This window comes from Patella vulgata, chromosome 9 (genome assembly GCF_932274485.2).
Source record: "Patella vulgata chromosome 9, xgPatVulg1.2, whole genome shotgun sequence".
NCBI lineage: Eukaryota > Metazoa > Mollusca > Gastropoda > Patellidae > Patella > Patella vulgata.
Window position 1 is genome coordinate 34,045,166 of NC_065887.2, and position 16,811 is coordinate 34,061,976.

At 35.4% G+C, this 16,811-nt stretch overlaps 2 protein-coding genes across 3 annotated transcripts; both read left to right on the forward strand.

Moving 5' to 3' along the window:
* The first annotated feature begins 1,062 nt into the window (after window positions 1-1,062).
* LOC130014286 (sialoadhesin-like) lies at window positions 1,063-9,236 on the forward strand. Its single transcript, XM_056103288.1, has 7 exons — window positions 1,063-1,188; window positions 1,937-2,093; window positions 3,817-3,926; window positions 4,484-4,606; window positions 5,298-5,564; window positions 5,899-6,201; window positions 8,950-9,236. Exons 1-7 carry the CDS (start codon window positions 1,101-1,103, stop codon window positions 9,234-9,236), a joined length of 1,335 nt encoding a protein of 444 aa, XP_055959263.1. The 5' UTR covers window positions 1,063-1,100.
* Window positions 9,237-10,041: 805 nt separating this feature from the next.
* Window positions 10,042-16,337, forward strand: LOC130010465 (B-cell receptor CD22-like). Of its 2 annotated transcripts, none has more exons than XM_056103403.1 (8): window positions 10,042-10,314; window positions 10,731-11,009; window positions 11,314-11,475; window positions 11,735-11,756; window positions 12,333-12,349; window positions 13,295-13,472; window positions 14,094-14,124; window positions 15,801-16,337. In XM_056103403.1, exons 1-7 carry the CDS (start codon window positions 10,080-10,082, stop codon window positions 14,113-14,115), a joined length of 915 nt encoding a protein of 304 aa, XP_055959378.1. In that variant the 5' UTR covers window positions 10,042-10,079; the 3' UTR covers window positions 14,116-14,124; window positions 15,801-16,337. The 2 variants fall into 2 exon arrangements, with proteins under 2 accessions (XP_055959378.1, XP_055959377.1); XM_056103402.1 differs by having other exon boundaries at window positions 13,295-13,468.
* The last annotated feature ends 474 nt before the right edge of the window (window positions 16,338-16,811 follow it).

Here is a 16,811-nt window from a genome sequence, read left to right on the forward strand (position 1 = left end):
TTTGGTACGCAATTTCTGCACAAAATAAGGGGAATATAAACTAACATGTTAAAGGGGCTAAATCTCTAATCTTTGGCACCTAGAAATGGACACAGATGGGTCACAACGCATATAATAATGTAATATGAATGTATATAAACTGATTTACTTTCAATGGTTTTGTTTTTACTGTAATTTCTAATCAATTATGTTCGGCGAAATACCCAGTCTTTGGCATCTGATTATTCCAACCTACACCTGCAGTATTCTCCTGTAGGATATGTTTAAGCCTCATTCATAGAGTCGCTTCTTTACAAATGGCGCTTGAATGGATTCGCGTGCCAGTTTAAAAATATTTCATTTTGTCTTAAATATTGGATATAAGAAGCCCAACTTTTCACGATAAGATAACAACACCAATGTTGATTTAAATTGACCAATAAGTCGTGTTTGCAATAGATTTATTCGAATTCTGACTACTAATGACCAGTTTTGAATATATTGATCTTTAAGTCGTTGTAACAATTCATATGTCAGTTAACTGGATTTCGCGCCTGTTTGCAGTTCCATACATAACCGATTCGGCAAGAGTATTTTTGATAGTCATTAACCATTCATTAATATGATTTACATACCTTTTTAACAGAGACTTATATAACAGAAAAGAAGATATTTGTCGGTTTCACTGCTTATCATTTTAATCAAGAAGTTAACCATTCTGTGCTTAATATAATACTTAAAGAAAGGGTATATGCCAGTTTAACATATATAAAAGAGCACGGTAAATATTGTAGTTAGTATGGAAATTCCTACAGAACGTTTCCCACTATAGGTACTTAATCGACAATTATTACTAACGTTCTGAACTGTTACGTGTTGAAAACATAGATGCATGAAGCTTGTTAAAATATTAATTCAGTTTGCGTATGGCTTCTTAAGCCTACTTCCGACTCAAAGAAAAAATCTCACCTACCTACCCTAAATTAACCGTAAACACGGGTATATTTATTTAATCTGTTTAAAATATTACTATTAAAAATGACAATTTTGTACTAAATCGTCTTTTTTTATTATCTAGAATGATGTTTTGGACTGACTGGGGTGTCAAGTCTAAAATAGAAATGGCTGACATGGATGGTTCGAACAGACATTTGTTTCTCTCGCTTCCAAATGGAACCTGGCCGAATGGTCTAGCTATAGACACAAAAGGTACTAGTCCGAATTATATTTGTTTTATATGTTTTGGAATAAATCACCCATGATAACCCAACGGTCTTAGAGATGACTCTCTGGTATTTCTACGCCTATATTTAATTCAGTCCAAATCTACAGGGATTGTTAGGTGACCCATAAGGAAGAGTTCTATAGAAATAAACACAAGCAAGCTTTCAAATTTCACCTGCATTTTGTACAATTATCTTTCCGGGCATATTTTGACATTTTAGGTTTGGGAACGCGATACAGGAAAAAGTTTTCAATACAATTTGCACAACTTGGTAAAGATTGTTCATTTAGGATTATGGAAGGACCTTTCACGATCAAATTTATGGAATCTGGTGAACGCGGTAAAGGTATCAATCTCAACAGACTGTTTCAAAAACTCGATCGGATTGTTCAGATTAGGCATAATGAATTTAAATTCATTTTACTTTAAAAGCTTGCGACAGAGCTCATAGTGAATACTTAAAATGTAATCTTGATTATAAAGCTAGCACCAGTGACTTTATGGCTTCTAGGAATATTAGGGGCATTGCAAGCTCCTTCTCTGTGAAATACGTGTAAACGAGAAACAGAACTGAAAAGAAAAACCTGAATGAAACAATACTTATCACCCCCTCAAGCCTCTATGTAACCCGTAATGAAAAGCATTCCGACCTGGGTAAAGAGTACCCGTTTATAAGTTAGTATAATTATCATTTTCATCATGTGATATTACATTATACGTTAATATTTTCAGTTAAAACGGTTTATTGGGCAGATGCAAAACTACACAGAATTGAATCTATATCAATGGATAAAAGTTCTAGAGCTGTTATTTATCAATCACTAACGGCTCACTATTTTAGTATTGTTCTGATGGGAAATCACCTTTATTACAATGACTGGACTGAACCGTAGGTATTCGTGTATTTAAACGTAGAAAAGGGCAATCGTTATTTTTTTATATTTAGCAGACAGAGAATACTGGAGGGTAATACTATCTGATATCTGAAACTATAATTGATTTCAAGTTCGTGGAAATAACAATAATATGTATCCTAGTTTCAACATATGTAAACAGAATGAATTAATGTTAATCTGACACTAATTCAACTTTGAGCCTGTTTGAAAGAAACGACAATTTTATATATTATGCTTTACAACTCTCGCCATATTCAGAAAAAGGATCTTATTTGCTAACATGCAATAGTGTTCTTTATTATTTTTAAATAAAAAAAACACTATTACGTATTAGCACGCTTTTAAGTGATCTCGATGGAATCGAACATGTCAACCCATGATTACCATTATTCTGATGACAGTTATCCAGGTTTTCTAAAATTCAGTTTACGTCATTGTAAACAAACTTTTTTTTAAGTATGTAAATCAAATACCATTTTTGATAAAGGGAGAAAGAGAGAGAAATGGGGTTTAACGTGCACTCGACACAATCTAGGTCATTTCGGGAATAACATATGTTTTAATTTTTTATTTCAATAATTCGCTTGCGCGTAGGGGTCTTTAGCAGCGGGAGGGAACCGGAGAACCCAGAGAAAACCCACGAGGTTGGACAGGCAACCCATTCCTTGTCACGTACAACCGGGGAATCGAAACCACGCCAGTTGACTCAATGACAGGCCTTATGATACAGCGCGCACGTGCTAACCATTCGGCCATCCAATCCCCCTTTTGATAATATATATACTGAACATAGTGGCAGAGATATTAAGAAATAGATTAAGAAATAGAGACCAAGCCAAGCTTATATATTGTTAGTAGAAATAATGTTTAACAGATCAATAAAACATGGCAATCTGCTTCACAAAGGTATTGTGGAAGCTTTCTTATACCTATGTATAAGATGACTGACCATTATAAGTTTAAGTATGCGTTCTACAGGTGACGTCACACCACGGGTCTATGACGCGTGCATTGTTTACATAAGACGTTGTTGCGTTAACTGTTCTGGGCAGAATGGTGCCTTTTACTGATTTTACCAACCCATTTACACTAAATGGGAAATATTTTCTTATCTTGGTATACTGCCACTGAAAAAAACGGCTACGCGAAAGCGATTTATTTTTCTAATACTTCAAACAAATGTTTTAGAATTTAATTTGCAAATGAAAAAAAGTTAATATCGCGTGCTCATTAAGCCGCACCAATGTCATCCCTCTCAATGATTGTAGCGGTCTAGATTCACTACAGGTGTATATTTTTTAGAAATGAGAGTCCGATACCAGTACAGATGAAACTTGGATAAGTTAAAACTTATTTTTCGATCAGAAGTGGACATGGACATCTTCGATATACCGAACAAAAAAAGCAGAACAGTATAGTTTGAAGCTGTTACTCTGATGACTCTAATGTACAAATTGTATTTAGATTTTTCCTGATTAAAACGTAACATGCAAGCCAGCGACACTGCGACACCTACCTACACATTTCATTTTACCGCTCTTGGCTACAAAATTACACGCGAATAGTTTATTTTCCTATTTGCGTTGATTCTCTAAATGAGTAAATACAAAAGTATTTAAATCCAAATTAAGTTGTGAGCCTTTCGATCGGCGAGAATGCCTTTCTTCCTTTCCGAATACCTGACTAATAAATGAATCACATTTATACTTTCCACAGGTACATTAGTCGTATGACGAAAGCAGGTTCGCTTCTGGAACAGTTCGGGCCATCTGTTTTGCAGAGATCGTATGGAATGTACGCCTACAATTACACCGAGATAACACAAGGTATAACCACCATGTTTTCAATGAAAAATAACTATGCAAATATTTGGGCAATAGTTGGGGGGGGGGGGGCTCATATAACCCAACTGAGTTCGTCGGCACTGCGTTGAGTGTGCCGTATTATTCCACGACAGGGCCCCTTTTAACACTGCCAGCCAGTCTTTAGGATAATACGACACTGCACTAAGTTCAAAACCCACGATTCCTCAATCCTGTGAAGAACTGGTCAACCGGAAAGTATATGTTTCTGGCTGTAGTCCAAACTGACATGTGTAAATGTACATGTGCATGAAGTCAGACCATTTCTGTTTATATTCACTTTTACAAGAGTAAAGGATTTCATTTATACTTGGCACAAAGATGATGGGATATTGGAATTGAATATCATTCGCCACTCCGTGTTATTGACCAAATTAAGGACAACAAGGACTTTAGTTCAAAAGAATTTCATTATCATTATAGTCATAATCGCTCATGGTGTGGCATAGTATTATCATTTATCAAGTAGCTACGGCTTCTGAAATATAGGTCCAAAGTACGGTCTTTGTTTTAACATTTAGGTTCCAGTGTATGTGAAATTTCTGATTGCCAACAACTGTGTTTACCAAAACAGCTAGGACAACATACTTGTGGATGTAAAAATGGTTATAGTTTAAGCAGTGACAAGATCAGCTGTCAGATAGGTAATATACTTTTAACTAAACTGAACTACATTATAAATTATAGGCCTAACATTATCTTTGAGATGTTGGTGTTCAAAGGACTCTTATTTCGACAAACACGAACATACGTGTTTGTGCCTATAGGTGATGAGGTGATTACAGTAGATCAAATCATATTTCCACTAGAAGAGATAACTGGTAACGATTTTGAAATTTTAATGAGATTGAAAAAGTGATGCGTTAAACGCCTTTAACCCCCTAACTGTGGACCAAGTTTCATGGCCATGCAGGAACAGAGTTAAGAATACGATCTTCGAGTCTGTAGAAAACCCCAAGTACATCTAGTCACAAGAGATTTTGGGCATTTCGTATACGACTTTTGTAACGACGTCTTCATGTCGGGACAGAACAGTAGGACGTTGAACCCCATTTCATTTGGTCTTTGTAGTGTCTCCATTCAGTCGCGCGAAAACAAGAAAATTCGATCATAATGGTCAATGAAATACGAAAAATCCCAGAAAGAAATAAGACAACCAAAATATTTTATTCTTAATATGATTAAGAATATCCCGAACAAATATTTCCTCGAGATCCTGTCTCGTTTCGTTATCGTGGACTCATCAAAGATATGTAAAAAAAACTTGGACCAGTTATAAGATTGCGAGAGAAAATAGTCACGCAAGTAAATTTTATTATATGTAACATATTTCAGATAATAGTAAAATAATAATCAAACCTCTGACAGTTCCACATAATGTGACAGAAGGGAGACAACTTGAAATACAATGTGAATTTAACACAACCTCAGTAATACCATCAAGTGGTTATAGCTGGCGGAAGAACGGAATCAGGATTCCAGGTCAAAGTTCATCAATTTACAGACTCCAGAGAGTTCAGAGATCAGATGACGGAAATTATACCTGTGCCGTGGATATTGACGGCAGTACAATTACTGCTACAATAATTCTTAATGTCTTATGTAGGTTCCATTACTATAATTCAGTTAAACCAAAACTTAAAGCCCCATATCCAGATTCATCGAGTTCAAGATATCATCGAATCAACAAGTTCTTGAGTCTACGGGGTTTATTCAAAACATTGGCAGACTTCATTTCTGAATAAACATTGTAGACTAGATTGTCCTGGTTTCGATTCCCCAATACTCCGTTCTTCGGGTGGCTCAGTTAGTAAGACTCACTAAACAGCTGTAACCTTTTTATAACTATGGATATCATCTAAGTTTAACATGTTTTGTCTTTAATCGTTGTTGACAAAATTAAAGATTTCGAAAATGTATATTCTCATCTTCCTAGATCCACCGAATGTAACCGTACCACTGGAAATGAAAGTTATCGAGAGTACCACATTGTCTATAACTTGTACAGCAGTAGCTAATCCGAGTATTTTTAGCTTTAAATGGACTGGTCCCAATGGCCAAGACCTAACTAAATATGATTTTGAAGCAACAACACATACTACTTTAACGATGCCATATATAGGCAGAACTAAATCTGGTGAATATTCGTGTACTGCTTCCAGCACCATGATAGAATCGCCAGCTCCTACTCGCCCAATAACTGCCAGATCATCAAAGATAACAATCGTTCACATTTTATGTAAGTGTGTCCTTAAAATTCCTTATATTACGTATCGAGCAACGAGTCTTCGTTTGGTGATTCATCAAGTTGCAAAGATTTAAGACAAGTAGAACATAGATATAATGTAGATACAAAGTAACATAACATTAATGTTACGTGTTGGTAGATAAAACGTTGATATCGGGTTATCGCATACTCCTCGCAGTGTTTCGTTTGATTAGAGCTAATCCCACTTTAGTATGCCCAGTTAACCAGTGCATAGCAGAATATTGCAGAAAAACTAATTGCGTGACAAACGAGGCTATCAACACAGATACAATGTAAGCAATACTGTTTGGAGACGAACAATACTATCACCGTTTTTAATACCTTAAATCACTGTCCAAGGTTTTAGGGAAGACCCCAGATTAAATGAAGGGCTGCCATGTTGCTGTACTTGGGGTAGATTTAATTGAACGGGAAGAATAGTCGACACACTCCCTCAAGTATCAGAAGCCAATCCAGCATTGGCCAAAGAGTTATCGTGGCGTTACGTTTTCGTATATCGGGGTATTTGTATGTTATTTTAGTAACAGTGTTATATTGTCCTTGATGTTTGATAGATAAATCATTGATAGACGGACTTTTTCTCCTGCTTGGTTCCTATATTAAAACATTGTGTTTAAATCTAGGGTAGCTTCTCAGCAGCTGATCAATGAGATAACAAAAAGTACCTGGCCCATTTCCCGGGGGTCAGTCTATGACTCATTCACTTATCCTCCTTATAAAAAAGAAAGGGGTTTGAGTTTTTTAGACATCATTCAGACATCATAGGGCGGCCATAGAGAGAGTCTCGGCTTAGAGACCGGGATACCGACTTTATGCGTGGTTCTTAGAAGAAGGCACACCCACAGCCTCCTCGGCTTAGCGGCTTGGATAGAGATAACATGCATTGTTCCTAGAGGGACATACATTTAGTCTCCCCGGCTTAGAAACCGAGGAGATCGCCATGTAGACTTAAAAAGAAGAGCAGTACAAAACACAAGCTAAGGTATAGGGAACTTAGGTTTAGCTTATATTTAATGTCATAGCTGTGTGTGTAGGATCCTGTATATAACCTTTGTATTATGGATGTCATAAAAATATATAAACATAGTTATACAATACAAAGTGTTCCAGAGTTAATTGATCATTGAAGTTTTATAAACAAAGTGAAAGTCACTGGCAGTTTTCTAGAAGTTCTTATTAGATAGTGTCGCAATTTGACCGATGAGTGTGAGCGTCATATTTCCACACGGATGTCCGATAAAATGTGTCAATGAATTTTAACAATGAAACCGGAAACATATAGAATGCAATTATTCTATTGAATACAATTATTGATTATCACCGATTAATTAATTTAATTACCCTTCCAAGTAATTACTAATAAACAGTAATTATATTCCATGAAATTATATCCAGTGTATTTCCAGTTTAATTACTAATAAACAGTAATTGTATTTTATAGAATTATATCCAGTGTATTTCCAGTTTAATTACTAAATGTCATTAAAGCTGTCTATCATAAGTTTCCCGCATTAACTTACGTTAATACCTACTCGAATATTTAGTGCACAATAGTAAATTAATCGGGTTGAACACACGTTTAAGACAAAATGTATCAGAATGATCGATATAAGTGGTGGGACGAGTTGAATTCAGTCGCCACACAAGCGTTGTTAAAGGACAATATTGGTGCCAGTCAACAGAACGATCGGAAATGACGAACGAAAAAGGAAAACACGAGTTATCCCTCTATATAACTGATTGAAGTGACGGGTGATAACAGGTACATGGGCGAATTTCTGCCCACTAATAATTCCTTCGAAGACCAAAAGTTGTTATATGAGACTGTAAGAGTATATCTGACAATTCAAAAAAGTAATTGAATGTCATTAGATAAGAGGATACGAATACAATAGAAACAGTCCGTACATTCACGCGTGTTTATTCATTCTATCCTTATAAAAACATGGTAATGCACGGACTTTTTCTATTTTTCTTTCATGTTCTCTTATCTAGTAACAGTCAATTTTTTTTATGAATTGTCAGATATACTTTCACAGTCTAAGAAACCACAACTTTTGGTCTTCGAAGGAATTATTAGTAGGCAGAAATTCGCCCATGTACCTGTTGTCACCCGTCACTTCAATCAGTTATATAGAGGGATAACTCGTGTTTTCCTTTTGCGTTGGTCACTTCCGATTGTTGAAACATTGAATCCACAGCTATCGTAGAAATGATCTCTGTGATAAAATAATATTTGGAATGTGTTTAACCAGTTCTATCACATATGATAATGACTGGCACCAATATTGTCCTTTAATAAGGCGTCAGCTTAACGCCCATGTCATAACGTGTCAACCTCTTGAAAGTGTATATTATATTTAATTTGGGGACAAAAAGATGTGCTACAAATGTTGATATTACAGATAATCAGGTTGTCCATTGTATATAGCACAGAATGCAAAATGGGTCCAGTTATCTCTAACACTTCTTTATAACTGTAATTTATCTTTTAGTGTGGTGATTTTTCATTGGGATTGATGGTACAAGATCTTTATATTAATTATGGAATCGCATTATGTATGCTAAAATGCACATTGTGTAACTTATAAACGTCGTTAAAATACAGAATATTGTGTTCCACACTTGCTATGATCCCATGATTTGCAAATTTGTAAACAATACATTATAATAGTATTTTTGTTATCAGTCTTTTAGGGTTTTCACTGATATTTTTAGATGCACCAAAAGACGAATCCTCACATGAAATTGTAAATGTTACTGTGAACTCAAACGTGATGTTGAATTGTTCAGTCGACTCTAATCCACAGCCATCTAGTTACAAGTGGTATTCTCCTGGTGGAACTGTTAAATTATCTACGAGAGATCTACTGATATCAAACATTCAGAAAACTGAAGGTGGAGACTATAGATGTGAAGCTGTCATAGTATTAGTACCAACGGAGGGTGAACCTATAACAAAAATGTACACACATATCACCACCGTCAATATATTATGTGAGTAAAATCTAGAATTTGTTGTCTTTTGGTCGATATATTATGTGAGTAGAATATGTAGGTCGTAGATATAATGTAGATACAAAGTGTGTTGGTAGATATACTCCTTGCAGTGTTACTTTGATTAGAGTTAATCCCATTTAACACTGCTGTAAAGGAAGCAAATTTCTGTTCCAAATTATGACTGGTCAATAGTCCGATTAACAACCAATAGCTAACTGCGTAACAATATGATTACGCTTTAAACAGAGATCCAAATTGGACAAATATGATTACATGACGATTTTATTATGCCCAATTAACCAGTGCGTAGCAGAATATTGCAGAAAAATTAATTGCGTGACAAACGAGGCTATCAACACAGATACAATGTAAACAATACTGTTTGGAGACGAACAATACTATCACCGTCTTTAATACCTTAAATCACTGTCCAAAGTTTTAGGGATTAAACGAAGGGCTGTCATGTTGCTGTACTTGGGATAGATTTGATTGAACAGGAGGAACAGACACACTCCCTCAAAAGCTCAAGTATAGGAAGCCAATCCAGCAATGGCCAAAGAGGGATTTGTCGGGCCATTGCTTCAGGAATATGGGTTATCGCTGGGTTACGTTTTCGTATATCGGGATATTTGCATGTTATTTTAGTAACAGTGTTATATTGTCCTCGATATTTGATAGATAAATCATTGACAGACGGACTTTACCACAGGGTTAGTTGTCGGGAACATATTTCCCGTCCCGTGTAGGTACCATGGTAATGATGTATTAACATTAGTTTTGCTACTTATTTTTTCAAATTTCCAGATGGACCAAGTACTGAAACCTCACAAGAAACAATTAATGTTACCATGCAATCTGACCTAAAGTTAACATGTTCTGTCGACTCGAATCCAGAACCTTCAAATTACCAATGGTATAACCCCGATGGAAGTTACGCAGCTGTCACGAGATATCTGGATTTATCAAATATCAGTAAAAACCAAGGTGGTGACTATAAGTGTGAAACTATGACAAAGCTTGTACCAACAAATGGAGACCCAATTACAAAAATGCATAGTAAAATCTTTCATGTTAATGTTTTATGTAAGTTATAAGAAAATATTAGAATTCAACATTTACCATTAATATATTATTTGTATTTATTATTGTATTAATAATTGTATAATGCAGTATTTAATTTGGGGACAAAAAGATGTGCTACAAATGTTGATATTACAGATAATCAGGTTGTCCATTGTATATAGCACATAATGCAAAATGGGTCCAGTTATCTCTAACATTTCTTTATAACTGTAATTTATCTTTTAGTGTGATGATTTTTCATTGGGATTGATGGTACAAGATCTTTATATTAATTATGGAATCGCATTATGTATGCTAAGATGCACATTGTGTAACTTATAAACTTGCTATGAACCCATTATTTGCAAATTTGTACAAATATATTGTAATAGTAATTTTACTATCAGTCTTTTATTGTTTTCACTGATATTTTTTAGATGCACCAAAAGATGAATCCTTACATGAAATTGTAAATGTTACTGTGAACTCAAACGTGATGTTGAATTGTTCAGTCGACTCTAATCCACAGCCATCTAGTTACAAGTGGTATTCTCCTGGTGGAACTGTTAAATTATATACGAGAGATCTACTGATATCAAACATTAAGAAAACTGACGGCGGAGACTATAGATGTGAAGCTGTTATAGTATTAGTACCAACGGAGGGTGAACCTATAACAAAAATGTACACACATATCACCACCGTCAATATATTATGTGAGTAGAATATGTTTTGGTCGGTCAAATGTTATGCTGCAATTGTTGATAACTCAGACAATCAGGCTGTTCACTGCTTGTAACCCAGAAAGAAAACAGGTATTCAAATTAATACAAAAGAATTAAAATGGGTCCGAGAAGTGAGCCATGTGGTACACATTTATGGGATCAGACAAGGCACCACTAATACATGATGGGAGCCCGTTGTTGGCATAGTGGAGGATGAAACGGTTTGAGATTAATTTTATTGTCACGATTATGCCGTTCCTCTATTCTAGTAGCCCAATTCTGTTGTCCTTTTTAGCTTCTTTAGGGCATGGTGAACAAGGAGTACGTGGCCAACCCAAGATTAATACGACCAACATGAAAACCGTTGGATTGGGTGTTGGAATATCAGCTGCCATCATTGTGATTATCGTGGTTGTAGTAATTGCAGCAGTATGTTACAGAAAACGTCATGTTAGAGGTAAATTGTTACAACACGACATTTTTTCATTAACTTACCTGGAAAAAAAACAACCATGTATCCAATACAATAGTAAGATTTAAACCGCGGGGGTGGGGAGTGGGTGGGCGGGTGGGATGTAAAACATGTATCCTATGTTATAGCTTTAGGTGTTTTTATAGAGAAAGAAAAAGATTATTTATGTACATAAAGATATGGCGATAAAAGTTATAAGTATATTTCCTGTATTTCTAAACAATCTGTTGAATTTCGTTAACAGGTCAGAATCGAGAATTAAACAGGTAAGTAATACTACATTATCTTTATAGTATTAATAGAGGGGCCGTGAAGACAAAATTAGACTAACCCAAAATGCCCTTTACTTGAACAGAAAATGTTGCATCATTCCGTCTTATTAGCACATATTTGTTGGTCAGCTTTTCGAAGAAGGCAGAAATTTGTTAAAGAACTGATACTTTATGTCCTGTTATAGCTCCAGTCCTGTTGGTAACTTTCTGTTCTGTTCTAGCATCTGTCCAACTGGTGGTTTCCTCCCTGTTCTTAGCCCTGTGTTGATATTTATTCTGGTTCTGTTTATAATCCCTTTCTCTCTGGTCATTCCTTCTCCTGGATGATTCCTGTTTGTATCACACGTCCTGTTGGCTATGGCTTCTACTCTGACGATTAATGTTCAACTGTTTGTTTCTATACGTGAGACACTTGTTATTGGTCCTGCCTTTCACAAAAACAAACATACGTACCGCTCATCGTCCCTTGAGCTTCCGGTTGATTAAAAAAAACAAAACATGTTTTGTGTATTTTGACAAAATTTTAGAGAAATGGGCGAATTTAACCAATATTATGTTTGTGTTTTACAGATTTCATAACGCTCCAGGTATGTAATTTTGAGAGGATACTTATCTAAACGTCGTGCCTGTGTATAATAAACCAATGATTGTTGTCCCATATAATATTGTCTTAGTGTAGATTTCCATACATGTACTATCTGTGTTATTTTGGTAAATTTACTTGACACTTTCGGACCATTGGATATCGTGGTCGTCAGTTTGACTGAGTTATTGAACCTTGTGAACTTATTTTGCAAAAAAATATATTAATAATTCAATCAAATAATACTAAGAATTCAATAAAATAATACTAAGAATTACCAAACAGTAATACTAAGAATCACAAAAGAATAACAGTAATAATTACAAAAAAAAAATATAATACTAAAGAATTACAAAAGAATAATAGTAATAATTGCGAAAAAAATATTTCAGAATCGAAAATCTAAATAGTTTTCACGCTGGAAAATCAAAAACATTTCAATTCAATCAATTCAATGTGGTTTAATTTATTTGCACATTTGGAGTAATTGAAATTGAAATAACTCTCTGATTGAGTACATGAAGGGTTAAAGGCCAATTGCCTTCTTATCGTATACAGGTACCTTTAATATTTATGGGAAAAAGCGACCATGGTATGTTTGCAAGTAACGTGGTATGCTAACATATTATACAACACACTATACTCAAGTAAATTTAATAATGTTATGTGAAAAATGAAATAAATGTAAATAAATAATATCAAACCAGAGATTTATACTGATGATAGACAACCATGGTGTTGAAACTCACTCTAGCAGAGTATTTTCTACAATCTTTCCAAACCCAGTAAAGCAGTATGATAAACCAACACTCTGTTATTTTAAAGTAGGTTCTATATGAAAACTACGAATGCAATTGAAAAGTAACTAATTGGGGTTTATTATGAAAGTACGGAATGGAATGTTTTTATGACAGCCCATAGGCCACATAATTTAGATATTCCTTTTCAGATGCTAGGCCTTTTGCTGGTATAGAAGTCAGTACAATAGCAGGACAGTCGAGTGAAAATCCGTATGCCGTCCTGTACGACAACAGGCAGGATGGGAATACTGCTCGTGAAATCAGTGTTATAGAATCTCCAACCAATGGTTCAGAGGAAGAACATCCTTATGACACCGTAACATGTAAGTAGGGATTTTATATATCTGGTATATTTATTGCATTAGAGGAAATTTGTGGCAGATATGATATTCTGTACAACTTAAGTTAAATCGGCTTTTCATCCTCACAGGGGTCGGGAGTTATTGGTACACTATTAATGTTAATACCAGATGAATTTAAAATTATATGATATGTACTATAAACTCGTGGCTTATATATCCCACACATATATTTTTATACCTATGAAACCAGGTCTGGGAGTTTGAGAACTATAAAAGAATATATTTAATATTTCGACAATTCTGTCGTATACAATATCTAGTGGGTATATAGCAACCCGTGTCTCATTGCCTCGATCGTTCGTGAAACTTTAAGAGATATTTCTACGATAATATCCGAGAAAAACACCAAACAAAACAGTTAAAGCCGACACTTGATTAACAAAATGGCGACTTCCAAGATAAGCTCTCTCAATTAAAGCACAAAGATCATTGCGTTTTTGCGTTATCGTCTTCAACAATTTTACTTTGGACGTGTATTCATTAACATAATGATGATATTCAACATAAAAAAACTATCTTCTATTCGAAGACTAATATTAGACTATTGGTACTGAAGTAAATTACAAATACGTATGTTCTGTTCCAGGCAAAGAACCGAGGGTGAGTGAAATCTAAGGGTAAGTTACCTCGTAGTCATTCATGTGCACCATGGCCCGTAGCTAGCTCAAAATTGTTGGCTGGGGAGAGGGGGGGGGTGTAAAGGCTTCTGGGGGCGACCATGTACCTACACTTGACGGTCCACGGCGATCGGTACCGTGGACACGCCTCCCAGAAAATTTGGGAAAATAGGGTTTGCACCTGAGGAGCTGAACTATGAAAATAGGGTTTGCACCTGAAACTGACGGAAAATTCAATTTTGAGATTGAATTTGCGATATTGGCGTATTATGACTTTCGATATGAACATTATAAAAATTGAAGGTAGGAATACGACTTTAACGTACCTATAATAATTTATGAGAAAAACGAAAAGTTCGGAATCGGGTTCAAGTGCGATTTCTTTCAATTTTGAAGATTATCACATCGTATTAGGCGTCCAATTCATTCATGGGCGCCTAACCAATTTCACTCGGCATTATGGGCGCCGCGACAATTATATTATGGGCGCCCATGATCTCGTCGTGGGCGGTCCACCAATCTCGGGAATATGGGCGCCCCTCCGGGAAGAGGCGCCCCACCAATCATGCCGTTTTGGGCGCCCCATTGATCAAGTCGTGGGCGCCCAACCAATCTTACTCGGCATTATGCATTATGTGCGGTCCGACAATCATATATTGTCATTATAAGGTGCCCCACCAATCATGTCATTATGGGCGCCCCTCCTGGATAAGGCACTCCACAGATCAAGTCGTTATGGGCTTGACATGACATTAATTATCTTGAAGGTGATCGAATTTAATTAATAAAAAAACTGTTAGGAAGGTGATATTTGATGAGCAGGACTTTGATACCACGACATCTCTGTATCCCATTAAGAATATGAGATTACTACCTATAAGTTTATATTTAACCTCAGTTGTGCGCATTTGATCAATTAGTGTAAGCCTCACATTTCCTTACGGATGTCAGATAAAATGTTTTTAACAATGAAACCGGAAACATATAGAATGCAATTATTCTATTGAATACAATTATTGATTATCACCGATTAATTAATTTAGTTTCCCTTCAAAGTAATTACCAATAAACAGTAATTGTATTTTATAGAATTATATCCAGTGTATTTTCATTTTAATTACTCATTGTCATTAAAACATCATAAGCCCCGATGATCAGGTTTGCCGCATCACGGTCAGATTATGCCATTTTGGAGAGTTTAAGACATAATTTATCAAAATGATCGAGATAAGTGGGGGAAGGGGTTCAGTTAAGTCGCCGCACAAGCACCATTAATAGCAAAAGAAGTGCTGGCTTGGCACCCATGTCAAGATGTATATACAGTGTCAGCCCATAAAAGTCTATATTTAATTAGCCTCTACGGTCACTCCCCAGTCTACATTCGAATTTGTCGGGGTACTCGAAGTTTCGATTGCTAGAACCGATTCAGATAACCTGGGTCCCATACACCATAGTTTGTTGTACACTCGCTCATGTTTGATCCCTAAACAGTGAAGCAAGATAAAGTAAGGCAGAATCAGCTGTCTATAATTGAAAATACGACCCCCCCCCCCAAAAAAAAAAAACCCCACAAAAAAACAAAACAAACAAACAAACAAACATAAGGTGTTTGTATCGGTTTTTATTTACTTCACGTTTAGTGTAATTATTTTCATATTTTATATATTTTTTTTCAGAATAAAGAAGATTAACTAGCACCTATCAGCACTATTATATCACAATCATTTTAGTAGATGGCTCTTCTTGAAGATGTATACACTTTACGACATAGAATTTTAACACCGTGTTTAAAAGTTTTTTTTATGTTTTTACCCATTTTAGTTTATAACTCCCTCATATGTAAATAATCTTTATTAAACCACTTGTTATGTATATAATTTATTGGGCGTTAAATTTGTAATACACAACAACAACAGAAGATATCGCCTCATTAAATGATTTGTTTCTGGATATTTTACACCTAGTGGCAATGGACTGAGTAAAATTCGTAGCCCAAAAACCCAGCATATTTTACGTCGTCATACAAATGTACCAGTCTCGGATGTCTGTCGCCTTTTGTTACAAGTAACAGAAATACTTTAATGAAAACCGTCCACAAACATAAATGCTATCTGTTACAACCTAATAATCTTTATCAGTAAATAATAGATTTTGTACAGTCAGTTTATAAATTGCTTGTAAACGTAGTTATTAAAAATCTATACCTTCGTATACTTTTTTTTAGTATACCAGTCCAAGGTCGACATTATTACTAGATGATTATCCAGTCCAACTCCACTTCCTGGGGTAGCACGTCCACAATCATGTCGTAAAGGACTATATTATGCAGATTGTATCATGTGCATCCCAGCCCTGTTCATCGATCAGATTCCATGTGAAGTTAAATGCCGAGGTTTGAAATGTTGGAAACATGGAAATATTCCTAAATGTGTGAACATTATGTTTTATGTTATTTTGTTAGAGTGGAGTGATTAGCAACCTAATATGACATTTTCTTCATTTATCGATGTATATTTTAAAAAATGATTCACACGTATTGCAAATATTTAAGTTTACATGCAATATTATCTAGGGAAAAACACACCTATTGCCCAGACACACTTTAAATCAGATTTGTTTTGCAGAAATTGATGTGAAGCATTGGGGTCATGAGAGAACGAACCTTATCGGTCCGCAACCTTTCGGCC

Bases quoted from the DNA above. Each gene is read 5' to 3' on its own strand.
- LOC130014286 (XM_056103288.1), top strand. From the start codon at position 1,101: ATGGCTGACATGGATGGTTCGAACAGACATTTGTTTCTCTCGCTTCCA. The intron at 1,189-1,936 runs GTACTAGTCCGA...TAATATTTTCAG, and splicing joins TCTAGCTATAGACACAAAAG to TTAAAACGGTTTATTGGGCA. The intron at 5,565-5,898 runs GTAGGTTCCATT...TCATCTTCCTAG, and splicing joins AATAATTCTTAATGTCTTAT to ATCCACCGAATGTAACCGTA.
- LOC130010465 (XM_056103402.1), top strand. From the start codon at position 10,080: ATGCAATCTGACCTAAAGTTAACATGTTCTGTCGACTCGAATCCAGAA. The intron at 11,010-11,313 runs GTGAGTAGAATA...TGTCCTTTTTAG, and splicing joins CACCACCGTCAATATATTAT to CTTCTTTAGGGCATGGTGAA. The intron at 13,469-14,093 runs GTAAGTAGGGAT...GTTCTGTTCCAG, and splicing joins TCCTTATGACACCGTAACAT to GCAAAGAACCGAGGGTGAGT.